Raw genomic sequence first — 25,763 nt, 5'->3', positions numbered from 1 at the left:
TTTAAAGTCAAGTGGTATATTTAAATAGTCCGCACGCGGTCACACTCTTTCTGATTGGACCAAATGGAGGACCTGACCGCTCAACGGAACTGGACAGAGGAGGAGCGCCTGGAACTGGCGGCTCGGCTGGACGCCGAGCTAGACGCATTCATTGATGGCTTGGAGAAGAAGCGCTACGAGGAGGGCTGGCCGGAGGACCGCTGGCAAGAGGAGATGGACAAGCATCCGTTCTTCATGAAGCGTGCTCCTCAGCCTGGCGACGATGTACATCCTATGTTCGAGGGACTGCAGAAGCTCAAGTACGATCCGGAGGAGAATACGCGCGACGAGCTGGCGCTAAACTACAAAGAGGACGGCAACTTCTACATGAAGCACAAGAAATTCCGCATGGCAATCTACAGCTTCACCGAGGGCATCAAATCCAAGTCGGAGAACCCGGACGTGCTGGCCGTACTCTACAACAATCGCTCGGCCGCCCACTTCTTCATCAAGAACTACAGATCCTCACTGAGTGACGCTCAGCGTGCCCTGTTCTTCAAGCCAGACTACACGAAGGCACGCTGGAGGTCCGCGCAGTGCGCGTACGAGCTGGAGAGGTTCGACGTCTGCACCCAGATGTGCGAGGAGTTGCTCGAGGTGGACGTAGACCACAAGGAGGCCAATGCCCTGCTGCACAAGAACAAGATGAAGAAGGTAGAAATGAATAGTTCCACTGTATATAAATCCACCTAATTCGTTTTAATTCCTGCAGCTAGAGATAGATCGCAATCAGCGCAAGGAGGCTGCCGAGGCAAAGCGTCGCCTCACCCGCTTCCACAGGCTGCGCGATGCCATCGAGCAGCGGGCCATCAAGTTTGACGATCAACGGGTCGGCCAGAAAGCAGCCTTTAGAGAGGACCTACTCCGTCCTAAGTTTCTTCCTCTGGAAGATCACCCAGTTCACCTGGACGAGGACGGCATTACGCTGATCTGGCCCGCCGCCTTCTCCTATCCGGAATTCCTGTTCAGCGACTTCCAACAGAAGCTGCCGGAAACTGCCACCATGCAGGATTGCCTGGCCACGCTGTTTGCCGAACCGCTGCCCTGCGATAAGACGCAGAGCTACCGCCAAGGCAACGTGCACGTGTACTATGAGAACCGCAAGGTGGGCTGCGTCCACAAGGTGGCCGTTGAAAAGCAGCTCGCCGAGATCATCGCTGAGAAGAGTTTCTTTGTTTCGGGCGGAGCGTTGCTGTTCTATGTGGTGCCCAAAGATTCCCGAGTGGAACAGGAGTTCATACACCAACAGCGACGACCCATGGTTTATAGTTGAGGCAGTGTGGAAATAAAACGGATCGTTTTTAGAAAACAAAGCACAATGTCTTCAGTTGGTTGTAAAGTTTATTTCGTTTGCAGCAAATATCAATTTTTAAGCTTAAGTTTTATTCACGGTACAGTTGAGCTTTGGTTATGCTATGTTTTAAGCATTTTTTCGTACGATTAACTAATTTCTGATATGTTATGCGAAGCCAAAAAGCGTAGTTTTAGGCTCGCGCCTTCCTGAAATACCAGGTACGGCGCAAGACCATTTTTTTGTATGATCATATTGTGTAGAATTAAAATTGTTTAGCTAAATTTAGTTTCTTTTCAACAATGATGCGCCTAAATGAGTCAACAATATGGTTTCGTTTAATACGTATAAAAGCGGTTTTGTAAATTTTCATAATTGAGCATATTCATATGTATAAATCTTAGACATTCATCTTTAGTTCACAACAGTAATACTTGTGAGGCTCCTCAAATGGAGCCGGATATGATTCGTTAGAATACCTTTTGACAAAGCAAGATCAACCTATAAGGCTTAAGACTAAGTGCATCGTGGGAAAGCGTATTACATACTCGGATAACATAATAATAAGCTGATAACATCAACTTGTCCAACTAACACAAAAGTGGTGGGCAGATCACATTTACAAGAACCTACAACATAAAAATAAGCTAAATTCATAAAAAGCATTGTGTTTCCACAGCGAAGTGTTCAACATTGATACAGAAAATTGGAGAAAATCCACTCTACTGCTGCGGCGACGGAGGATTTCTCTGCAGGACATTGTTTAGCCTCATCTTCAGTGGCGAAAAGTCAATTTTCTTGAAGCGTGGTAAGGAGGCAAACTTCTTCATGCTGCTTCCCGGGGGCTGCAACTCATTCGATGTGGCCACCGACTGTATCATGGGCTCCGGTTGGGCCGCAGCCGGTTTGGATTTGTTCGGCGAATGTCCGAATTTGGCCAGCGTGGCGTACTTCTGCAGGAGTCGTGTTGCCTGCTCCGCCGCCTGGTTACGATCCCCGCACTCTTTCTCCTGCTTTGGCTGTATACGGGGAATATTCGCTGCCTTCGCCTGGATAGAATCCTCGACAGCTTGGCCGTCGTCGAATTTAAAGTCGATGGTAAGGTGTAGTAGCTCGTCATCTACGCCTTCATTGTTATTGTTGTTTATGGTTTGGTGGGTGTTATTACTATTGGTGCTATTTGGGCGCTTGACTGGATGGGTGACGGCATAAACGCTCTCGGAGATCTTGTGGGCGGCAGTCTTTTTGGTTGATATTTTAGTCTTAGCTGATGATGATGAGATGCTGGTCGCCTTGTGGCGCTGTTCAATGATATGTTGGGGCGATGAAATGTAAAGGTTCTCCTTTCGCTCGCGTCGCAACTTGGAACTGACTAAGTGCCTTAGACTGGGTCCATGGTCGGTGGGACTTCGTCGCTTTGACTTGAGGGTATCGCAGCTGTTGGGATAGTAGGAGGGTATTTTGTCATCCACACTGATGATCGACTTCCTCGGTGTCTGGTAGTAGTCCTCCTCATCTGGATTCTGCTGAATTGTCTTCTCCTTGGGCGTTCCCTTCTCCGGCAACGCTGGTGCCAACGGAGATTCGGTGGGAGTGCTGGTGCTCAGTCCGAAGCCAAGTGGCTGCGCCTCCAGCTCTTGTGCTGCCTTAACAGCCAGCAGATTCTCGTATAGATGCTCCGCAAATCCAGCTGCAGCAGCTGCAACGGTGCTGTTCATGGAGCTGCCATGCATGGCTTCGTAAATGGCACTCTCGTTGGCCACCTGCGTCTTGGTGGGCTGGTCCTCAGTGTTGCAGCTGCTTGTGGAAGAGCAATAGGATCCCGTCGAATAGCCGGACGAAGTGGACACTGTGCTGCCGCCGGGCTGCGGTGGCAGTTCTTTCACCGCCGCCTTTAAAATTGGTGCCATTACACAGTATCCTGTGAGATCGTCCTCCAGTATCTTGTTTTTCTTTACCAGATTACTTTGTGGAACAGCTCCGTGGGATCCGATGAGATTGATGGTGGACGTGTTGCAGGCGGAAAAGTTGAAATTGTACGGCAATTGTTCGGAAACGTTCAAGCTCTCCAGTGAGTCGGCTTTGCTCAGTTGGTTAGCAATTTGCGCCACAATCTGATCTCGCGAGATCGGTTCAATGACTGACTCATCTAGACTGATGTTCAGCTCCAGGCTCGACTCGTGATTCTGTGCTCCGAAATATTCACCGAAAGTGTCCAGTAAATTGAGTTTGGAGAGGTCCGGACTCGAAAAACTGTTGCGCTGCGACTTGCTTAACTGCGATGAGCGCTTTACCGGGAGCACTGGCTCCGGGGTGGGAGCATTCTCGTAGAGCGGCAGTGCCTCCTCGCTGGGCTCGTAGGCGAGCTCATTGATGCTGCCGGAACGCTTTTGGCGCGGCCCACCGAACAGGGTGTCCAGCATGTTCTTGTACTTCTTTTTCTTGGCCAGCTCCGACTCGGGATTGGTGCTGGACCGCGGAATCTCGCACTCAAAAGTGTTAATGCGCCGGCGGTGGGGATGTGCAGGAAGGGGCGGCGGCGAGGGAGTTTTTTCCATGGCGGATGGCTTCATCTCTTCGTAGATGCCGGAAGCGATGGAGACGCGGGAGATACGGCTGCCCTCGAAGATCTCCTCGTAGATCTGCGAGACGCGCGGCGAGCGATTACCAGCGTCCATGGTCTCTGGCAGATTGGGCAGCGGGCCCAGAGCTGTGGGACCTCTGCTAAGGCGCCGCTGCTCAAGGAAAATCTGCCGGTAGAGCTCCAGATTCTTGATCGACTTCCGCATCCATTTCATGTGGCGTCGACATGAGGTCTCCGTCTCCAGGGCGAAGTAAATGAAGCAGTCGCGACGGTTCTGCGTCCAAAACAGCCCATAGGAGTGCTGTTTGGTGCGAGATGTGGCCAGGCTGAGGCTGACGCCCGGAACGTTGACGGAGACGCTAACCGGCTTAGCGGGATGCGCATCCTGGCCCTCCGAGTCTTGGGCCTGGAAACTGAGCCGCAGGAAGCATGGTACACACTTGATGGCCTCGATTTTCACCTGACAGCGGGTCCATGTCTTGTAGCGCAAAGCGACTGGACGCTTGTCGTGTGTATCCAGTTTGACGTCCATACTCATGGAGATCTCGTTGTTGTCCATCTTGCGGCGACTGCTCCTTGGGAGCGTGGGAGGGGATGTGGTGGTTGTGATGCGAGTGAAAAATAAAAAATGTTTAATGTTTCTATCCGCTACTGGGAGAATTACATGTTTTCTGCGACTGGGTGGAGCTCTTATCGGCTATTCTCTTATCGCCCGTTTATCCTTCGTGTCCTCGTGACTGGACAAGGGCTGCCACCTGGCCAAAATATCTCGGGCACCGTGCTTTTTACCGAACTAGATATGCCAATGCTTACAATGTTAACGTGTTTATAAATTTTATAATTCAATTATAAATTTTTACAAAAGAAACTGTTTTTAAAAATAGTTTATTTTTTATCCAAAAGGTATACAAAACCAATAACAGATTACACTTGGGCATTTCAAGAAAAATTCCATCAAAATGTTGAATCATTTGTTTGTTGTTTACAATATTAAAAAAACATTCAATTTTTGTTTACATTACATTATTTTATTTTCGTATTTTTTGAGGCATAAACACTTAATACATAAGTTTATACATAGATATGTATGTATGTACATATTTCTCTATACCACATTTTTAAAATTTCTTTCAATTGATATGTTTGCAATGGAAACCGTAAGGCCAAAAAACGATCTGCTCTTTTCAGCCATAGGCAATTTAATTTCAATATTGTTTTTTTAATCATTTTGAAACGTCGCATCCGAATTAATATGTTTTTTATATTTTTAAACAAAATAGATAATCTTAAAATCACAAATATTATTTTAGTTTTCCTTTTTTAGTTTAGTTCTACGATTTACATTTATAACATTTGCAGCATTGATTTTGTGAAGAAAAAATAACATGTATATTAAAAATAGCAGATTTTTAAATTATCAGAGTGAGAACACGTCATATTGGCCCCGAGGCGCACGATAGTCGTGATACGAAGAACAAAGGATGCAGCCCTAGACAAACAGTGTTGGACAACAGCACGCGGCATCGCATTTTTGGCGGCCATTACAACGAGTGGAAAACGAAGGAACGAAGCACACAAATTAATGCATAAACAAACGGCAAGCAAATAGCACACGCGCTGCCCTGACAACCCAAACCCACCGAAAGCACAACCAACAGCTCCGAAAATGTCCTCGAGCGCTGCCAGGGTCTACATCCAAGTCGAGAGTGAGGCCGAGCAGCAGGAGCACCTAAAGCAACAGCGCAAGACACTGAAACCCATCCAGGGCAACGTCAACGACAAGGAGAACAGTGGTTCCGGGCGCTCCTCCATCGTGGATCAGCTGAGTCGCCTGAAGGCCGGCGTCCAAGTCGCGCCCAAGTACGGCAAACGCAAGTGCGTGGACACGGCCACAGCTGCGGCAGCGACGTCAACAAAGGACGCGGACACCCAGACCGAGGCGGAGGTCAAGCCTCGCTCTGATGCCGACAAACCCATTACGGCGGAGGATCTCACCAGCGAGGCCGAGCCAGGCGAGAACTACTACAAACTGCTGGCCGAGCAGCGACGATTGGCCCTCGAGGACTCGCTCACCGAGAACCGACATCTGCACGAGCGCATTGAGGGGTTGGAAGAGGAGATGGACACGATGCGCCAGGAACTGGATGAGGCGAAGAACCTTGTGGAGGTCCTCAAAGAGATCTGCGACGAGGACAACAGCGAGTTGGAGGACGACGAGGCTGCGGGTGACCAGGAGTAGGTTCCCGCCCAGGCTGCACACCAATCACACGTTCTGTTAGTCTAAGTTTTTACAATTAGTTGTAGTTAAATATTCACCCTTAATTTATCCCTGTACGTCAGCTAACACAACGGACTGGTCTCATTGTACGCCAGCAATATATTTACTTGTTACACGCCAGTTATGATCCCAATAAAGTTTATACAAATTTGAAGAGCTCCTTACAGCTATGATTTCGCAGGGAAGTGTTTTTACATAACTGAATTAAAAAAGACCCTGAATGGACGATAGCCCAGCTGGTTTCTATATCTAACCAATCAATTTAACTGAAATCGAGCAACTGACTCATGTTTACATCAAACACGGAGTGATTTCAATTTGTTGTTACATAAAGATTTTACATTGCAGCCGAACATAATGTTATAATCTCTTTAACTAAACGGACTAGTCTCATCATATGGAAGTTAGCCAATAATATTTATTCACTAAGGGTTTTACGATTCTTAAAACAATTAATTTGCTAGTCGGAGTATAAAGTTGAAGTGCTACTTAAGCCAATCCGTGATGATCTCTTCGCTATGGAAGTTATCTACGTCGAACTGAAGTAGAAAATAACCAATTAGAAAACGTAAAACAGGATCAATTCTAAGCCCACCTCAACGCACTCCTCGTAAGTCGGCACGGATCCCACGATGTCGACATCGTTTACTACAGCGTTAATATAAGCAGCGTCTGCCTCGGCGGCTGCTATCAGCACCGCGGTCTCGGAGTCCTCGGCTTCTGTGGCGTGCGATTCTTCAGCGGTGGAGGAAGGTTCCTTTTGCTGTAAGGCCGCGTCGTCCACCAGGCCGTGGGCAGACTTCATGTGCAGGCGCAGGGCGAAAAGACGCGCATATTCAGCTCCGCAGGCGCTGCACCAGAACTTCCCACCAGCTTGGCTCTTGGCAGGCTGTCCGCTGTCAAGGGCCGACGTACTTGCCCCGGTATTTCCTTTGCTCTTTTCGTCTTTGTGCGTCTGCATGTGATTCTTGACGGCATACAAGGAGGAGAAGGGACGGTTGCACACGACACACTCGTACGGCTTGGTGTGGGTGTTTTTGTGGGCGTACAGCTGCACGGAGGTGCGAAAGGACTTTGGACACATATCGCAGGCAAATTGCCGTTCCGAGCTGTGGATGCGCAGGTGGTGGGAGTACACTTGATGCGATTTGAAACTGAAATTGAATTTGATTAATAATTAAAGTTTGAAAAGCACATTTTTTTTACCAACCGCTTGTTGCACACCGTGCAGACATACGGCCGAATATTGGTGTGCGTGCGCAGGTGCAGGGTCAGTGAATAGGACACGCGAAAAGTCTTTCCGCAGACTTCACAGCTGTAGGGCTTCTCTCCAGTGTGAACCCGTTCATGCTTGACTTTCTCGAAGGGACGGGTGAACACCCGCTCGCAATACTGACATGGAAAGCCAGGTTTCTCCTTATCGACGCTCGGTCGTTGCTTCGTTTTGCTGGAGGCTTCGGGGTCGCGAGGGTTCTCGTGGATTTTGAGGTGCATTTGGTAGGTCACGTCACTCTCGAACTTGCGGTTGCAAATGCTGCACATAATCTCGCTGGTGGTTTGTTGGTGCATCTGTTTGTGGACCGTCAAGAGGTTCTCATCAAAGCTGAGAACGGCAGAAAGCAGGCGTGAGTTTACCCTTAATTGTGCCAAATTAACCTACCTCTTGTTGCAAATTTCGCAGTAAAACTGATCCAGTTCGCTGTACTGCTGATGGGCGCCCACAGGAAGGGCGTCCTGAATGCTCTTGGACACGCGAGTCTCGTGGATGCGCATGTGAAACTTGAGGAACTTGTCCGAACTGAAAACGGTGTTGCAGATGCCACAGCTAATTACGGATGATGTACTCTTGGGATCTGTCCTTGCACTGACTCCGGGCAACTTTCGGCGGACGGGTGCTTTGGCCTCACCGACCAGCTGGCTGGAACCACCTCCTGACTCTGCCCGCGGACAAACGTGCTCTTCTGCACTACCCCGGTTTTCGAAAATGCTGTGGCAGTCGTAGCAAAAGTAACGATCGGATTGGCTGGACTCCGCACCGTCCTGCTCCACCTTGATGTTGGCTGGAACTTCCTCCACCAGCTCCCAGAGCGGCACATCCGCCTCGACGATGTCCTCGTCGTCAACCTCCTCCAAAATGCAATCTGTTATGACCTCGTCGTCCGGGGTTGCCTCCTCTACCAACACCACATCTTCGTTCACGCCGCTGCAGGAGCCGGTCTGCTTATCGTGATCCCTGGCGTATGCCTCGCTGTCCTCGTATACGTTGCCGCAGCTCTCGCAGAAGAGGAGCTCCTGGGGCTCTGCAACTTCGGAGAAGGATTCATCTTCCACGTGGGTGTCCGTGCTAGTCTCCTCGGCCTGGTTAAACGCTGCAATTAGACATTAGTCACCGCTCATACCCCTGGACATTGTGCACTCACATGACATAGCATTATTTGTTTCAAAACTACTTTATTTACTATAAATAATAATGAATAAACCATTCACAACAATTGCGTTGTCGAAGAGAGTTGCCACCAGGTTCATAAGCCATTGAGATTTTACCTGTCTGGCAAGGCTTTAAAGATGATAAAAATAACTTGGGGTATTCCCTGAAATTATTTGTTGAGTTGTTTGACAGCTGTTCCATGCAAATTCAACTTTATTAAAATGATGGATTTAAATTTGCCAGATCTAGATGTTGAATGTGTGGTCAGCCATCGCATATATTTCTGCTGAGTAATTCCACTTGCAAATAAATGTTGTAAAACATTAATAACTTTCGAAAGTTGGCGGTTCTAAACTATAAACGATTTTTTAAATTTAATAAAAGTTGTGATCACAGGTATATGATAGCAAAATATATACATATATTATTATTTATTTATTATTTTTAAATCTGAATCCTAACAACTCAAGTTTCAATACTATTATAATCAAGGTTCAAATTTGTAGTGGCCTCTAGAGTTTCTTAACAAGATACAGAAACCACCTGTAATTATCGGTCCAATCTGCCAGCCCCCTTGGCGCCAAACTTAAATCAAATAGTTTTAAACACACGCTTTATTGCGCCTGGCACTAGGTTAGCCTTGTATGTACAAAGAGAAGAAACAGGATAACAATATTATACGTAAAACAAGGTGCATTACAAACTACCACACGACTCGGAGTCCACAGAAGCAGGAATGATTCGAAGCTCTCACTGACTAAATGGTACGAATATACATCTAAAACGAAACGATCCGAGCATGGCTAGAACAACAGCGAATACAGTTGACAGCCGATGCGCCTACACACGTTGGACACCATATAGGCGCCCGCCGAGATCGTTACAAACAGGGTTAGCCAGCCCAAGAACGTGAACTCGCCGACCCGGGGTCGAATGTGCCGCGACAGGCCCAGCCATCCTCCGTTGTCGATCAGCCAGTAGACCAGGTCATCCTCTATGATCTCAGCCAACCCGTCTATCAGGCACTGTAGGTAGTCGAAGTGGCCCTGCCTCACGCAGTCGATTGCGAAGCCACCGCAGACGGCGAAGATCGAGATTATTTTGCCCCAGGTGATGCTCGAGCGAAACAGGTCCTTTGCCACCAGATTAAGCAGCATCGGGGCCACGTCGCTGTGCTCCAGCTCGCCGAACGGAGCCCGCGACAGTTGTCTGGATATGTTTGTGTACACCCGTGGGTGCATCCTTTCCAGTTCCTCGCCCATCTGTAAATTAGAGTTGGTTATTCTGAGATTCAAATGCATATTAGTGATCCACTTACGCTGTTAAGGGCCGGGAAGACCTCGTAGACCACGTGCGAAGTGCCGGGATCCAGGATGTTGCGCAGCCGCTGTTGCACCTTCCGGTTAAGCACTCCTGCTCGACGTAGCCGGGCTCTGATGTACTGGCCGCAGAGGCACTTCCCCTGAAATAAAACGACAAAGCCAAAAGTTCAATCAAAATCAAATTAACTGTTGTGCTTTGATCATTGCCAGCCAATATTGCTCCATCAGCGGGGCACTCAATCAATACAAATGGACTGCCTGAAAGTTTCCGGCGAACGAATTTACGTCTTTTCGAATTGCTTTACAGCAGAGTTCCGTGGACACCTGGACTATTTCAATCTCACCTCTTACAGAGTCTCTAAAAATGCAGCCGAAACGGTGCTGGGTACACATGGCGGTAATAAACAAAGAACACATTTCTAAACAAAAACGAAGCGATCAGCACGTGCTGTGAGAAGAAAATATGGCAAACTTTAAGCTTCTGGAATCTGTAAGACACAAAATGTTTGCTGAAATTAAGAAAACCCCCCTCGGGGCTTACACAATTCCGATCAATTTAGCTATAGTGTTTCTTCCCTCAATTTATGTCGCACAATTACCGTTCGTCACGCCAACGACTTGGAGCCAAGTAAACAGACAATTGAATACTTTGGCGCCGACTTGACTTATGACATGGCCAGCCGAAGAGATCGAACCCATGCCAAATCGCTGGCCTTGCGACTGGGGTCTTGACAAGTATATTGAAAGGCACTCCGAACCCGTCCAGCCTCCCAGTGAATTAATCACCTGCCCGTGGGCCATACCAATAAATCCGTCAATTTGTTTACGTGATCTTGTTATGGCGATACAATTGTGCGCCCAACTTTTACCTTTTGGCAAGTTTGGCCCGACCAAATAACATAAAATGTACTTCACCGGGCAGAGTTCGATGAATCCATCACTTGAGGCTTTCGGGTAATATCGTGTGTTTCAGTTTATTTTTGGAATTCTTGTTTATTATTTTTATACCCGTAGTGCCTTTGGGTTCTTAACTTTTGTCCAGGTGCCATTGTTTTCCGGGAACCTCCGATCAGCCCTCTTACGCCTGTACATAGATACATATTTGGCTATGGCCGTTGGGCCTTCCTCATCTGATTTGCCAGTTGATAAGCCACAAGGCCTTGCATTCTGAACAAACTTCCGCAATGCGCTTAGTGAAAAATACCTGAACAAATTATCAACCACTGCGAAAGTCAAAACGTAGGCAAATATATTAAATAAACACTTTACATTTCGCTTGCCTAGGGAAGTTGAGTAAATATTTTACATAGCAATATAAAGAAAACCGAGCCTGAAGCTTTTTATCAGTCTAAGATAAACGAATGACCGAAACAAAAAATATTTACCTTATCAATTAAATTGAGACAGTCACGACCCAAATCGTGAATGATATAGATACCGGTGGGTCGTCCTCGTTCGCAGCCACCACATAATTAGGTAATTTCGCAAACATTTTGGCACAGTAAATAGGAATCGAGGTTCCCTCTGTTTGCCGATCGGTTGTCTGTTTTGTTGTGGTCGTAATTTCAAAATTTGTCCACAAAATTCGACAGTTTATTTAAACAGCTTTTTTGGTTTTCTGTTCCCCGCTTTTGTGCACTTGCCGAAGATTTTATTTTCCCTTGAAGCTAAGATATATGTTCATAAATACATATACATATTTATTTAATAAGAGCTAAAAGTTCTGTTTTTTCTTTACTTTGAATTATGTAAATAAAAGTACATTTTATAATAAATAATTTTCTTTATATATTTAAAATGAGTTAATTCCTAATGGTTGCAAATTATAATTAAAAAAGTTAACAATTCAGTTCATAACCCATATCTTTGAAAGATATTTGCTTGTAGTTTTTGGATATTGTACATTGTACATATTTAGCTTGTACAAGAACAAACCGAACCGTTTTGTTTTAATTGATATTATGAAAAATATATAGAGAGCTCTGTTAAGTAAGTTGTGTGTCAACAAACACAAATCGATTTTTCTATTATTTAACAATTTAAGCAGAAACGCATTTGCATATCGTCTCAAAACGTTATATGTACGTTTTTTAAATTCTAAAGTTTTTAATATTATTATTTAATTTAATTTAAATGCTTACTTTCAATAAAATTTAAATATTAAAATGCTTACTTTCAAAAAAATTTAAATATTGAAATGCTTTGTTTCAATGAAAGTACGTGTTAAATGTTTTTATTTCTACTGAATTTTTTTCTTTTTTATAATTTTATGAATTTTGCTCACATCAGATTTAAGATTACTCCAGTTAAGCTTCGTCCCAAATTGTTTCTTTTTTTCATATGTGTGTGTTTTAAAATTTGTTTTAATATATGTTTACGCTTTTAGAAAGTAAAACATTGACCAACGCAGAGGCTGATAACAAAAGAATCGTACATATTTGTTGAATTAAGAGCCTCGAAATTTACCAAGTTCTAGCCATTTGTCATGTAGACTGACGCTTGATTTTCAACTTAGCAAATCAATGTATGAATCATTGGGTCAAAAGCTCGATTCCCACAGGAAGCATTTAAAAAAAAGGAAAAAAAAATTTATAACATTGTTTCTGAGGTTAATTTGCATATGTTTACTTTTAGGGCCGGAAAAATTGCCTTTTTTAACTTAAACACGCAATGAATGAAATTCAGTATACTCTAGAGCCTACACTACAAGTTCCGAGTTTCTACTAGTAAATACTGAATTTGAGTATTAATTGTCAGAAACGATTATCAATCTATGTAATTCATTTCTGACTAGCTATATAAGGTCATTTTTCATAACAAGAAATTACCGCACATTTTTTATTCGACAAATTGAGACCGCGGAAGTAACAATGGTGGCAACTTGTGGACGCTATCTGGTGCTCACCTGGTTGATAATCTCCATCTTGTACTCCTGGTAGTTGGTCATGGTGCGTGTGCTGCTGGCCAGCGAAGATGTGGAGGCGGCTCGGGTCATGGCACCGCTGGCGTGTAGGGAGCGTCCATTGGAGTGATTGGGTCCGGTTGCGGATCCTCCTGATCCTGCTCCTCCGCGAAGCGCCTTCCAATCACTAGAGGCCGTGGCTATTGTGCCGCGTCGATTCGCCGTGTAGATTTCGTGGTCCAGCGACGAGGACTTGAACTTGGCCAGCTTGGGGGCCGCAGGGCCCTGCGGGCTGGTGGTGGGGGCCATGGTCAGTGGCAGAATGCTTGGCTGCCCGCTATTGTTTGTGCTGGTGCTGCTGCTTTTGTTGGCGCTGCCCCATGTGGGTTGTGTAATTTCGAAAGCGCAGCCCGCGACCTTACTTTGCATGCACAATGCACTCGGTACGGAACAGAATGGAACGGATCAGCTCACCTTAACGCAGCTGAGCTCGCCTTGCGCTTTTTTGGAGGTGGTCGGGATCGGATTGGGTTCCGATTCTGATAAAATGGGCAAAACAAAATAAAAGTCGGCGACGAAAATGGCGAGCAAAGCGGAGAGCAGCAAATACGAACGAGGCGCACAAAGGAAAACCACTAAAACTTGTTGCTGGTGCCGCGATCCCAGTTTCATTTTATTTCCAGCCGCTCTGCTTTGCACCGCCTTTGCTTTCTTTTTTATTTGTTGTTTTTCGCCTCACATCACTTTGAACCTTTAACCGAGAGCAACAGCTCAACAAAATGTTTAGCAAGTGGGGGAAAACGATCGATCGCGGCGTTACACTCCCCGTTTTACGGTTCTACGGTTCTGCGTTCTCCGTTCTACAGTCCCGTTCTTCCGAGCTCCCGTTCTCGCGAACTGATTGTGCGTTGTGTTGGCGCGAGCCGCGTTTCGTTCTGACCCGGTTCATGGTTCCGGTTCGGTGGAGCTAACCAGTTCCGAAAGGAGCGAACCAGCGATCGATTTTGTAATATTTCCTAATAGCATTCAGAAGTATTTAAGACCAATTGTGTTAATTTTTTAGCTCCATTTATTAGGTTTTTCTACGATTATTCTTTTAAAAGAAGTACTATCAAACTTGTATCGAATCGAAAAGCTCTTAAAAAAAGCTAGGGCTAATAAAAACTTAAAAGTTACCATTCTCACAAAATAATCTAGAGATCTTGGCGCCTTTTTTAAAATCACATATTTATTGCTTATGGTTTATCACACTTTCCCTCGTTTTCTGTATATATTTACATGAGTAGTTAAGCAATTATAAGCTTTTTTTTAAATAAAAATGTAATGCTAAACAAATCTTTAGACAAAACAACAAAAAAAAAAAATTCACCAGAAAAAAACCTACGACCCTCAAATACCCCATATTTAACTCTGGTTACTTGTTAATAAAACTCTTTAAATATTAAAGATCGTCAATCAATTCAGAACGAACTGGATGTGGCATCCTCCTTCTTTGCCGATCGTTCAGGATTTACCAAGTACCTCTAGCGATCCAATATTTCAGTAATCGAAGCTAAAGCTTGAATATTAGATCTACAGAAAGTTTCGAATTATTTCTCAAAATCTAATTTCGAGTTCGAACTTGATTATAAATGTAAAGTTAAATGACATTAACTTTTTTAACATTAAAAATTAAAAAAAATATTTTTTTCTAAAACTCAATTTTTTAACTTTGACTTCAATCTTATTTTTTTTATAAAACTGAATACGTAAGAAATTTTTTAAATATTCCAATCGGCCACGAATGTGGTAATCGTAAAACATAATATTTATTTATTTTGTTCACATTCAATTTCACTCTGAGCAATCCAAAAGAGCTTCCCCATTATTTGCATAACCAATATCTTAAAATGTAATCGGAATGGCCTTATTGCTCAAACACTTCACCGTAAAACTCAAAACAATCTTAAGAGCTGTCAAAGCATGCTATAGGCCCAATCTATTCTATTATCACGACCTAGCTACATCTATTACTTGGCTTCCTCACACCCATATTTAATAACATTGCCCTCCCCCTGCCAATCCCTATACACACCCCCAGCAAAGAATTTTCCATAGGCTTCGCTGCTGCCTGCTACATTGTAACGCCCGGCAATGTTTTTGTAATTAAATGAAATTAATTGTTTCCCCGTCTCTGATGATATTCAATACACGTTCGTTGTATTGGTCTCGGCAGCTGATAATTAAAAAATCAAATAGGCTGTTAAACTGAATTGACACAGTGACTCTGGGAAGGGGGTATGGGTATAAATCTTCGCCAAATCTCGATTGATAGTGTTATCAGTGCGAGCGTTATGAGTTCGGGATCCAATATCCCCCAGCAGCCAGATGTTTGTGGCTTACAGTCACAATTCTCAAACTAAAACCAGCGGAAGTCCCATTGGTTAATTAAAACTTTTTTTCAGTCTTGGAATGATCCTAAAATAATATTGAAAATGTCATTTAACAGACCATACAAGGGGTACGAGGTAGGAGTGAGGGACGTAATTTAATTAATCTTCTAATATAATATATCAAAATATTAAAAAAAAAAACTCTATATTTGATTTACATATCAAATATTAAATTAATATATTAATTTAATATGTATTTGTGAAGACTTCAAGTTATGGAGGTTTCACTGTGATACCGATTTGTTGACGGCTGATTCCAGACGCTTACAGAACGACCGATGTCAACGCCAGCGTCGCTGTTATGTCACCATCACCGGCAACAGCAAATGATAAGGCAGGGACGTTGGATGAAGCCGCCCTGCGTAGTCTCCTTCCACTAAAAGTTACCCATGTACCCCATATATTCCTGATACTCATTTCTGGTAATCAACTTATCAGTTGCACTGAGCTTTTGAACAGCTACTACATTCGACTGTAGCGCACATCGCTACGCTTTTCCGAGTCTATATCAGTGGGAGCTCGAGCCCCTCAGTTAGTCGATGGTCAGTCGCAGAAGCGAAGCGACGTGTTACTTAAAAGACAAGCTATTTCGAAGCTCCGGTTACCGATCGGGAATCCAAAAATGCTGAAAACTTCAATGGACCAGAAGCGTCGCGTTTGCGTAATAGGAGGTAAATGATCGAATCCTCTCTACGGAGCCACATAAATCACATCGGCCTTATCTGAATTGCAGCTGGAACAGCGGGTCTATGCGCTTTGAAGAATTCCTTGGAAGCGGGCCTAGATGCAGTGGCCTATGAGCGTGGAACCGAAATCGGGGGAACCTGGATTTTCTCCGAGGAGATGCCCAAGGACGAGTACGACGAGGTGCAGAGCAGTATGTACGAGGGATTACGGTAAGTGATATGATGACTAATGATCCGGAAAGAGGCTAGATTTATGTCTTGGTTTCAGCACCAATCTGCCCAAGGAGGTCATGGGCTATCCGGACTACTCGTACCCCGAGGACATCGACGAATCCTTTATCACCTCCAATCAGGTGCTGGAATTTCTGCGATCTTATGCGGAACACTTTAAGCTGAAACCCCACATCAAGCTCCAGCATGAAGTGATAAGAGTGCGTCCTCGCTTGGACGACTGGGAGGTTGGTAGCGACGTCACTTACATATGTATTTTCGAACCAGTTTTTTTGGTGTCTCAATCACTGCGACTTGTTTTCACCGCACATACGGATTTTACAACATGACTGATGAAATACTGATCCATATTACGGGGGCCTTCCTCCCAATACTTACAGGTCTATGTATGGGACCACAGCACGGATACCTGCGACCCAGTCTACTACGACTTTGTGTATGTCTGTAATGGGCACTACACGGAACCGGACATACCGGAGGTGGAGGGATTGGATCTGTTCGAGGGCAAGAAGATGCACAGCCACCTGTACCGCAAGGCAGATAAGTTCAAGGGTGAGATAAGAGCCCCTGTACCTGTCTCCTAAATCAGTTTGTCCAAATCAGTCTTGGCAACTAACGCCGTCTAGCCAGAGTCCCACTTCTGTTATTCCTATAAAAAATTGGAGCACCCTCGACGGCAGATAATATTGTTGACGGGCCGAGTGACATAATAATAACAAGTGTTGTGGCTCTGTGCTAATTTATAGAGCGCTTCGCACGTGCTTTCCTAGTGATAGAAAGCACATTGATATATCTCAAAATTCTAGTTCTAATAAGTAAATTATTGTTCGAAACTTGGAAAGGATTTAATTAGATAACTTAAAAGCTTATCGCTACGATTTTGTCAAGAAATATTGGGGAACAACTTGGTTAGTTGTTAAATTACTGCTTAATATTACTATTAGTAGTAAAGTTGGCCGCAGAGATATATATAAGAACGAAAGGATATGATCACAAAAGAATGCAGTTAACACAACTGAATCTAAAAGATAAGTGTACATTTATCAGAACAAAAGAACGTGATCACAAAATAATTATAACATTTTGCTATTTAATAAAAACAATATATTTTAATCAGAAAATCCTTTTTTAAAAGTGTTAGCAGTTTGATGAATAACGTCTCAAGAGCTATTTCGGATTTTTAATTTTTTTTTGGAAAGTAAATAATTAATTAAAGAAAAAACAAGAAAGGAAAGCTAACTTCGGGCGGAGCCGAAGTTGATATACCCTTGCAGAATACTCTGTAAATTATATTCTCCAAAATTATTCATATGATGCATTCTTAATACTCATAAAAAATCCCAACATCCTAAAACACCAAAGTTATAGCATTTCCAATCGTTCAGTTATATGGCAGCTATAAGATATAGTCGGCCGATCCTTATGAACTTTGGTAGGTCGGATTGATTGGCTAAAAATAAAACCCATAGAAAATCCCAACTTCCTAACTTTACAAACACCAAAGTTATGGCATTTCCGATCGTTCAGTTGTATGGCAGCTATAAGATATAGTCGGCCGATTCTCATGAAATTCGGTAGGTCAGATTGATTGGCCAAAAATAAAACCTATAGAAAATCTCAACTTCCTAACTTTACAAACACCAAAGTTATGGCATTTCCGATCGTTCAGTTATATGACAGCTATAGGATATAGTCGTCCGATCCCGGCCGTTCCGACTTATATACTGCGTGCAAAGGAAAGAAGGGTGTGTGCAAAGTTTCAATTCGATATCTTTAAAACTGAGAGACTAGTTCGCGTAGAAACAGACAGACGGACAGACAGACGGACAGACAGACGGACAGACGGACAGACGGACAGACGGACATGGCTATATCAACTCAGGAGGTGATCCTGATCAAGAATATATATACTTTATAGGGTCGGAGATGTCTCCTTCACTGCGTTGCACACTTTTGACCAAAATTATAATACCCTCTGCAAGGGTATAAAAAGCTTAGATAAGACTTAACTTATACTCCATCCCAATTAAATGATTTTTAAGAAAACAATTAATAACTACACTTTCCGTGGTCCTCGGACCCAATCTACTTTCAGACGAGAGTGTTTTGATCGTTGGCGCTGGTCCCAGCGGAATGGATATTACGAACCATGTTCGCGTCGCCGCCAAGCAGGTTCTCCTGAGCCACCACCTGCCCAATCCCCCCAACACAGCTTTCATGGGCAATGTCACACAGAAGCCGGACGTGCAGCGCTTCACCCGCGATGGCGCCATATTCACGGACGGCAGTACGGAGAGCTTCGACCACGTGATGTTCTGCACCGGCTACAAGTACACATTCCCCTGTCTAAGCACCGATGTGGGAATCCAGGTGATAGACAACTTTGTCCAACCTCTTTGGAAGCACTGCATCAACATCAACCACCCGACTATGGCCTTTGTGGGGCTGCCATTCAACGTGATACCCACCCACATCTTTGACATGCAGGTGCGCTTCACGCTGAAGTTCTTCACGGGCCAGCGGGAGTTCCCCTCACGGAAGGAGATGATCGCTGAGTTGGAACAGGAGATCGGCGAGCGATGGGGCTGCGGTGTGCACAACCACAAGAAGGCACATCAGATGGGCGAACGACAGGTGATTATTGAGTAGTTAAACACCTTTTTTATATCCGGTACTTTCACAGTTTGGTGTTACTTTTGAAACATTTTTCATACTCTTTTAAATTGTTACCTGCAACTAAAAAAAGTTGTATATTACAGAGCTTTGACTTTAAGTTAGAATTTAATGGAAAATCATTTCTAAAATAGATATGTTATGTTCTGGCGAAAGTTAACCTATTTTCTAAGAGCCAGAGAATACCGGATATCTTATAGTCGGGTCATTAGACTACATCACACTTTCTTGTTTTATTAAATCTCTGTGCTTTTAGTTTGTTTACTACAATGAACTGGCAAGGCTCGCTGGCATCGAAAACATCAAGCCGGTAATTCACAAACTGATGAAGGACTGTGGCAAGAAGTACATTTTCGAGTTGGATACATACAGAAGTAACCGCTATACGATCGTGGACGATGACAACTTCTTGAAAAACGGAAAAGCTATCGTATGACCAGTTTCTTCCCCTACTTACCATATGTTAGTCGATAAGGAATTTAGGTCATTCAAAAAGGGCTTCAACAACTCAATAAACCCTTAACACATTTTAAACATATATTTTTATCAACTAAAAACGTAGTTCTAAAGCTAAGAACAGTTATGCTTCACTGAGAATAATGAAATACATTAAACTAAAATACTCATCAAGTGTCTTATAATTTTAAAAGCAATCTAGGCTATCTGTCAGATACGTTCACACGAACTATTAGCTGCTATAGACACGATTGGACAAAAATTTCCGAACTTAGCATTTCTTTCATATTGACATGGAATGCTAAAAACATTATTAAGACACATAAGGTATGGTTTGTTTTTCACATTTAATAGTGTCGTTATTACAGGTCAGTTTAATAATTAGTTTTGATGGTCAGCGGCAGCAGCTTGTATTGGCTACTGGCTCAGTTCGTACATGATGTGGGAAAGCACTCCACTGGCCTCCACATTACTTAAGGCCACATTAGCCAGGTGAGGCTCATACCGCTTCAGGGTTCGCTTGGCCGTAGACGAGTAGGTTACCAAGTTGCGTATAATGAGTGCCGCCGTCAGTCGTATGCTCTTGGTGACGGGACCCTCGTTTTCGTCGAGCAGCTCCTTAGAGTTTGTGTAATCGGTCGTATGCCGGTTCATGGCTTGCATCGCGGCGCTGCCCACAACTGGTCCCGCTGGAGCAGGACCCGAGGATGGGCCAGAAGAACTTCCCGCCTGTCGTTGGGCGTGGCCCTCGTTGCGCACTATGGTCACGGAAGGCTGCGTGGGCGCCACATTGTGAATGCCGGTGGCCAAGCGTCGTTGCACACTGGCGCGCAGGTTCTCCGTGGTCAGATGGCGGTCAATCAGATGCGTCATTAGAGAGTAACGTTTGCGCGCCCTATTGTCGCAGAAGTTAGGGCCACTGCCCCATTGACAGTAAATATCGGCGTCCGAGTCCAGGTGATCCGGACAGTGGACATTGCACACATGGTACTTGAGCTCGTTGAGAGACTTGAACTTCCTCCGCGGACAGTTGCGCCAGTCGCAGATGAACAGCCAGTTCGCGTCCACGGGCACAGCGGATGGCGTTGGACTGCCATTAGGAGCAGGTGCAGCGTAGACGCTTTGACTGACCACCAAAGCACTGCTGCTGGGAGCGGTGGTTACCACAGATGATGCTACTGACGTCTGGGCTACCACCTGGTGCTCAACTGGCTTGGATTCACTGGCGGATGCTACAACTGCTTTGCCGCCATCCACCGATTCACATGTTCCTGACGGCGTCACCACTACACCCTGGGTGACTGATGGCTTTAGGCTCGACACTTGAGCAGGCTGCGGCTGCAACGGCTTCTTAGCAAGGAGTGCTGTGCTCGGCGGAGTTCCCGGGGCAGAAACGGCCACAACTTTCGGCTTGGCCGCTTCTGAAATCTGATAAATAATTGGGATACGTTTAGAAATATGGTCAAAAATTTTAAGTTAGTCGATGCTACAAGTTTAAAAAAAAAAACGTACACAAGGCACTTTTATACCAATTTTAAAGCCAAAATAGTGGTTTTATAGTTAATGAAGTTAATTCCAGAAGTTCAAACAAACGGACAGATGTCCAGAAAACTAACTGCTTAGTAAAATAGTTCGATCAGTTTTCTAAATGAAAACTAAAGGCCGCCCACTGACAACTTACTGCCGGCATGGTGATCTTCTGCTGAATGATGGATGGATGATGTTGCTGCTGCTGCTCCAACACGGTTCGAATGTGCTGCTGCTGCTGAAGAGGCACGCCCCCAACAGTAGCTGTGCTACTGGGCGGCTGTGTGGTGATGATCGTCTGCGAATTGAGCTGGCTCTGTTGCAGGGGAGCTGCCGTGGCCGGGGTCTGGGTGATGAGCGTGGTCTCCTTGATTCCCCCTAGAAGCACCTGCCTCTTTTCGCCTGCGACCGGGACGACTGCCGCGGAAGTTGGTGGGGACGGGCCAGAGATTATGTGCTGCTGAATGATGGACTGGTGCTGTTGGAGCTGAGGAATGGGCAGTGAAGCGCCCGCCTTAGTGGCCACCAGGCGTTGTTGGGGTGCCAACTGCGGCGAGACAAGCTGAGGCTGGGGTTGCGGCTGGTGCAGCTTTATGGTGGCCGGAATCTGGTTTAGCTGCGACAGCAGTGAGGGAGACATTTGACCAGCACCCAACGACGGAACCGGCCGCTGGGGGGCGATAAAGATCTGCTGCTGTGGCGTTGCAGTGCGTGGCTGGGCCAGTTGAGGAGCTGTGGTCGTGGTGACCAAGACCTGTTGGCCCTGCGCCGTCGTCATTATCATTTTCTGCGTGCCTGCTACACTGGCAGCGGAGACACCTCCTGGCTGCTGCAGGATGATTATGGTCTTGGTCTGCTGTTGCGGCGATTGCGTGACCAGCAGCGTGGGTGGAGCCGACTGAGTGGACGGTGGAAGCGTCGGCTGCGTTTGCTGGGCCACCAGATATGTTTGTCCTTGCTGATTGGTGGCCAGGACATACTGTGTTTGCGGCGCTGGTGTGGCTTCCATCGTAGGCTTGGGCTGGAGGATCACCGGCACCGTCTGCAGGCCCTGATCCGTCTTGATGGTGGCCGTGGTGGCCAGTTTGAGTTGCGGAGGCTGAGCTGGAGAAACGACACTGCTATTGGGAAAGACAAGCTGACGCTGGGCCGGCTGCACTTTGGCCGGAATTAGTTGGAGCTGCTGCTGTTGTTGGGATTGCTGCTGGGGTTGCTCCTGACTTGACTTGGCCAGCGGCGGAACGTCGTCCATGTCCTCATCCTCCAAAATAGAGGCCGCCAGATCCGCATAGAGGTTGGCTGCGTTCTTCGATGGAGTCACCTGTGCCTCCTCCTTACCGGTTGAAGACGAATTTGAGCTGGAGCCACTGGCTGCTGCATCCATGGCAAGACGCTTGTTTTGTTCATCGTCGATGGTTAACTTGCGTTTGGCAGCAGCTGCAGCGATGATGAGGGTGCGTCCGCTGGCGTCCTTGGTCACCACGTTTGCCCCACTCAACGGGGCGAGCGGCGGTGGGGCTGAGTCCGTGATTGGCTTCTTTTCGATGGCCATTTGGGGATGCAGCGGCTTAATGGTGGTCTGGCCAACCTTTACCGGTGTGTGCTGCATCAGCGGGTTGTTTACGAAGGCGCTAATAGCGGTCGAGGTAACCTTAATGGGTTGAGTGGCATTTGTGGAGGACGCAGTGGTGGCCACTAGGGCTGGCGGCTGCGGCGTTTGTGCCTGGGCCTTTTGCTTTTGCTGGCGCTCAGTGACCTTGTTGGCCAGCAGACTTTTGATCAGCGAAGAGCTGGGGGGTGGTGTGACAGAAGACGAAGCCGTTTCCTCAGTCGCCACCTCCGACGGAGCAGGATCACTTTGCGGCGGCTTGGGCAATATGGGAGTCTCCTTTTTGACTGCAACAATGCTGGGGGCGGTCCTCTGTTGCATGGCCAAAGGCTGGGCTCGCATCCGAATGCCTACATAGTAAGTCCCGGGCAGCTCCGTGCCGTCAAGCTGTCGTACAATCACCGGTCCCACCGTTTGGTTGAATATGAGCCGAACCAGACGCGGAAACTGCATGTGATTAACCACCGAAAGCTTGCCTACTTTTTGGCAATGCGAAAGATAGATCCTGTACAGCTCCGCCTGCTCCACTCGTAGGTCGTTGCCGATTCCCGCCCGTTCGTAGGTAGCTCCCAACCAGGCCAGGGCGTACTGTTCGTCCTCGTGGGTGAAACTTTGGGAGACGGAGGGCAGAGTGGGAAGGGTGACGGTGGCGGCGATCGGTGGCAATTGAACCTGCGGCAGACTGGGTACGGGCACATGAACTTGCGGCAGACTGGGCACTGGTACACCGGGAATTGGAACCGCAACCAAAGTCTGCTGTTCTCCCTGGGGCAGGAGCACCTGAGTCTGGGCGGGCGTGGGTGTAGGCAAAACTGCTGGTGGCTTCACAGACACCTGAAGGGATGAAGGAAGTGTCGTGATGGAAGCGGCCGCCACGGGAGCCTGCATAGCGGGCATGTTCTGAGCCAACGAGGCGATCATGTTGCCAGGCACAACCTCCACTACCCGCATAAGTATGCAACCATCCGCACCATATGTCTGTGCCTCCACGGTAATCAGGGCCACCAGCTGGTCCATTAGACCACGCACCTGCATCAGCATCGAACAGGGCCGTGCGCCCAGTGAACTGAGCGCGTATACTGCCTCCAGGGTAAAGATGAGTAGCATTACGTCTGTGAGCGAGAGAAGCAACATGGCACGCTGGTAAAAGTCCAAGCCAAGACAACGGTTGATATGTTGCGAATTGCCCTCCCTGCCGCATAGTTTGTATAGTATCTCCAGGCAGCTAATGATCACCGCCCGGTCGTTGGAGTCGACCCCCTCACAGAGGGTGGCCAGCAGATTCCGCGAAAGCTCGTCTGTGGTGGGATCAAGCAGTTCAAAATGATGAGCCAGGTTGCCGGCCGTCTCCAGTGCCTGAATATGGATGTTGCCTAGTGAAAGTAAAACATATTTTAGTCATCGGGTATAATAATATAAATATTAATATTGTAATATGATTTATTTTCAAAATCAATCCATAAAATTTGTTGTTAAAAGTATTATAGACCGCTACTATTGTATTCTAAGAACTCTCTAGCAAACTTTATTGAAACATTTTAAAAGTTAGAAAAAAAAAACACTAAAATTACTAGTCTTTTTTAAACACAAAGTACACACATCATGAAACTCTTAAGTTCGAAAGTTTAGAATCTAAAGTGATTTAAAGTAGGCAGTAAAGCAGCCATTCAGTAGTTAAATAGTTTGTTTCAATAGATATTGTACTTACTCCATCGCACATTTGCGCCCATTACCAGATATCGCCACAATGTGCGGTTGGAGGCCAGGAGAGTGTGGTTCTCCTGGTGGAAACTAAGTGCGCGCATTAGCTGTACAATCTGCAGCACGCGCTGTCCCATGCGCTCATCAGTCCCGTTGCTGCGGCGTAGGTTGAGGAAGTCTAACTCGTCGCAGGCCGCCAGCAGTTCACTGCGAGCAGCAGAGTTCTCCCTGTCCTCCTTGCTTATCAGACCGTTGTCCAGCCAGGCCTGCTCATCTGTATAGAGCTCCAAGATCTGCGGCCTGTCGTGCAGCAGGTCGCGCCAGAAGCTGAGCTGCGAATGGTGTCGCACCTCGGCGTAACTGTGTTGAAACAGCTGACGCATGGTGAAGTCGGCGTAGACGCCCAGGTGGGCCAAAAGCACATCCAACAGTTTGGGGCACTCGGATAGCTGCAGCGTGTGGCGCACCTCGTTGGCCATCAGGGTGCACACATTAATGGCGAAGTCCTGCTCATTGGGCAACGGGGACAACAGGGACAATAGAAGCTTTTCATAGCTGCTGTGTCGGTGCAGCTGCGTGGACATCTTATACTGTCGCCGCCGCTCCACGTTAACCGAGTGCTGGCGCTGGTTATAGGCCATCGGCACCGCCGGCAGCGTGGAGTGCGCCGATCCAAAGATGCTGCCTAGGCCACCGCCGGCACCGGCCAAAAACCGCGAACGCGACCGTCCTCCGCCCATTTCCGCGTTCTCGATGGCCGCCTCCAGTGCCTCCATCTTGTCTGGATCTTCGCCAAAGAAGTTTAGGCGCTCGTACTTGTCCAGATAGCGTCGGTAGATGTGCTTGATGCCCGCCGTGCCGTTCACACAGCGCTCTCGCAGCGTCTCCATAGCGCTGTACACCTCGTCCCACTCGTCCCGCATGTTGACCTTGTTGAAGCCGCCGCGTTCGGTGACCTCGTTATACAGCTTGTACAGGTCGACCTGTTTGCCACTAATCTTGGCCGGCTGCGTCAATGGAGTGCTATTTGGGCAGAGGGAGAAGTTTGTTATTCGATCTCCAAAGGCGGGGAAGCAGCGACAGGACTCACCCCCGTCGCTCGTGGAACTGCTGCAGATCCCTCCAGAACTCTTCCGGAGGCGACACTGGCTTCTCCTCGACTTTCTCGGGTAGCATCTGAAGCTGGCTCGGATTCCTGGCGCGCAGTGGCGTAACTAAAGGCGCAATCTTTGCCGGCGTCTGCTGATCGCCAGGCTGAGCGCCGCTGTTTGCGACGGCAGCTGGCAGCGACTGCAGCAACACCCGCACACTGTCGATCGTGGAGGTGCTCATAATCGGATCTGTTCGTCTGGTTTCGCGGCTTGGGAACGGAACACTTAACACATGGTTTTCTAATTAGTAAGACACGCAAATGCAAATTAAAATTAGTTTAAAAACTCAACAAAAATTACAACGCGACGCTTAAGCAGAGTTGCATTCTGCGAGTAGGGTTGTCAACTCAACAGTGGACCGTAGCACTAGTATCGATATTTATGCGACATATCGATATTTTTCGATTAATACACAGCTGTTTCGCGGGTCTTTGTTTATTAATATCGTTCTGA

General features: G+C 46.5%; 7 protein-coding genes across 7 annotated transcripts; 3 read left to right on the top strand and 4 right to left on the bottom strand.

The window, feature by feature from the left end:
* The first annotated feature begins 43 nt into the window (after positions 1-43).
* LOC108053342 (DNA polymerase interacting tetratricopeptide repeat-containing, protein of 47 kDa) lies at positions 44-1,352 on the top strand. The gene is made up of 2 exons (XM_017135953.2): positions 44-693; positions 752-1,352. The coding sequence occupies exons 1-2, from the start codon at positions 64-66 to the stop codon at positions 1,310-1,312; spliced, it is 1,191 nt and encodes a 396-aa protein (XP_016991442.1). The 5' UTR covers positions 44-63; the 3' UTR covers positions 1,313-1,352.
* Positions 1,353-1,650: 298 nt separating this feature from the next.
* LOC108053337 lies at positions 1,651-4,810 on the bottom strand. The gene has a single exon (XM_017135944.2). The coding sequence runs from the start codon at positions 4,471-4,473 to the stop codon at positions 2,053-2,055; it is 2,421 nt and encodes an 806-aa protein (XP_016991433.1). The 5' UTR covers positions 4,474-4,810; the 3' UTR covers positions 1,651-2,052.
* Positions 4,811-5,420: 610 nt separating this feature from the next.
* Positions 5,421-6,346, top strand: LOC108053358 (geminin). Its single transcript, XM_017135973.2, has one exon. It carries the CDS (start codon positions 5,581-5,583, stop codon positions 6,151-6,153), a length of 573 nt encoding a protein of 190 aa, XP_016991462.1. The 5' UTR covers positions 5,421-5,580; the 3' UTR covers positions 6,154-6,346.
* Positions 6,347-6,590: 244 nt separating this feature from the next.
* LOC108053355 (zinc finger protein 26) lies at positions 6,591-8,735 on the bottom strand. The gene is made up of 5 exons (XM_017135969.1): positions 8,613-8,735; positions 7,853-8,561; positions 7,403-7,795; positions 6,788-7,346; positions 6,591-6,731 (listed from the first exon to the last, which is right to left on the bottom strand). Exons 1-5 carry the CDS (start codon positions 8,617-8,619, stop codon positions 6,678-6,680), a joined length of 1,722 nt encoding a protein of 573 aa, XP_016991458.1. The 5' UTR covers positions 8,620-8,735; the 3' UTR covers positions 6,591-6,677.
* Positions 8,736-9,216: 481 nt separating this feature from the next.
* Positions 9,217-13,776, bottom strand: LOC108053357 (bcl-2-related ovarian killer protein homolog B). The gene is made up of 3 exons (XM_017135972.1): positions 12,848-13,776; positions 9,939-10,082; positions 9,217-9,882 (listed from the first exon to the last, which is right to left on the bottom strand). Exons 1-3 carry the CDS (start codon positions 13,271-13,273, stop codon positions 9,424-9,426), a joined length of 1,029 nt encoding a protein of 342 aa, XP_016991461.1. The 5' UTR covers positions 13,274-13,776; the 3' UTR covers positions 9,217-9,423.
* Positions 13,777-15,790: 2,014 nt separating this feature from the next.
* Positions 15,791-19,492, top strand: LOC108053356 (flavin-containing monooxygenase 5). The gene is made up of 6 exons (XM_017135971.2): positions 15,791-15,947; positions 16,010-16,172; positions 16,231-16,420; positions 16,574-16,745; positions 18,289-18,827; positions 19,123-19,492. The coding sequence occupies exons 1-6, from the start codon at positions 15,899-15,901 to the stop codon at positions 19,300-19,302; spliced, it is 1,293 nt and encodes a 430-aa protein (XP_016991460.1). The 5' UTR covers positions 15,791-15,898; the 3' UTR covers positions 19,303-19,492.
* A 158-nt stretch (positions 19,493-19,650) lies between these two features.
* On the bottom strand, positions 19,651-25,649 carry LOC108053354 (AT-rich interactive domain-containing protein 2). The gene is made up of 4 exons (XM_017135968.1): positions 25,250-25,649; positions 24,167-25,182; positions 21,004-23,831; positions 19,651-20,750 (listed from the first exon to the last, which is right to left on the bottom strand). The coding sequence occupies exons 1-4, from the start codon at positions 25,489-25,491 to the stop codon at positions 19,740-19,742; spliced, it is 5,097 nt and encodes a 1,698-aa protein (XP_016991457.1). The 5' UTR covers positions 25,492-25,649; the 3' UTR covers positions 19,651-19,739.
* Positions 25,650-25,763: the final 114 nt, after the last annotated feature.

The sequence above is a fragment of the Drosophila rhopaloa genome, unplaced genomic scaffold (assembly GCF_018152115.1).
Source record: "Drosophila rhopaloa isolate 14029-0021.01 unplaced genomic scaffold, ASM1815211v1 contig_115, whole genome shotgun sequence".
NCBI classification, from domain to species: Eukaryota; Metazoa; Arthropoda; class Insecta; order Diptera; family Drosophilidae; genus Drosophila; species Drosophila rhopaloa.
Note: the sequence above shows the minus strand (reverse complement) of the source record. Positions and strands in the feature narration are given on the sequence as shown.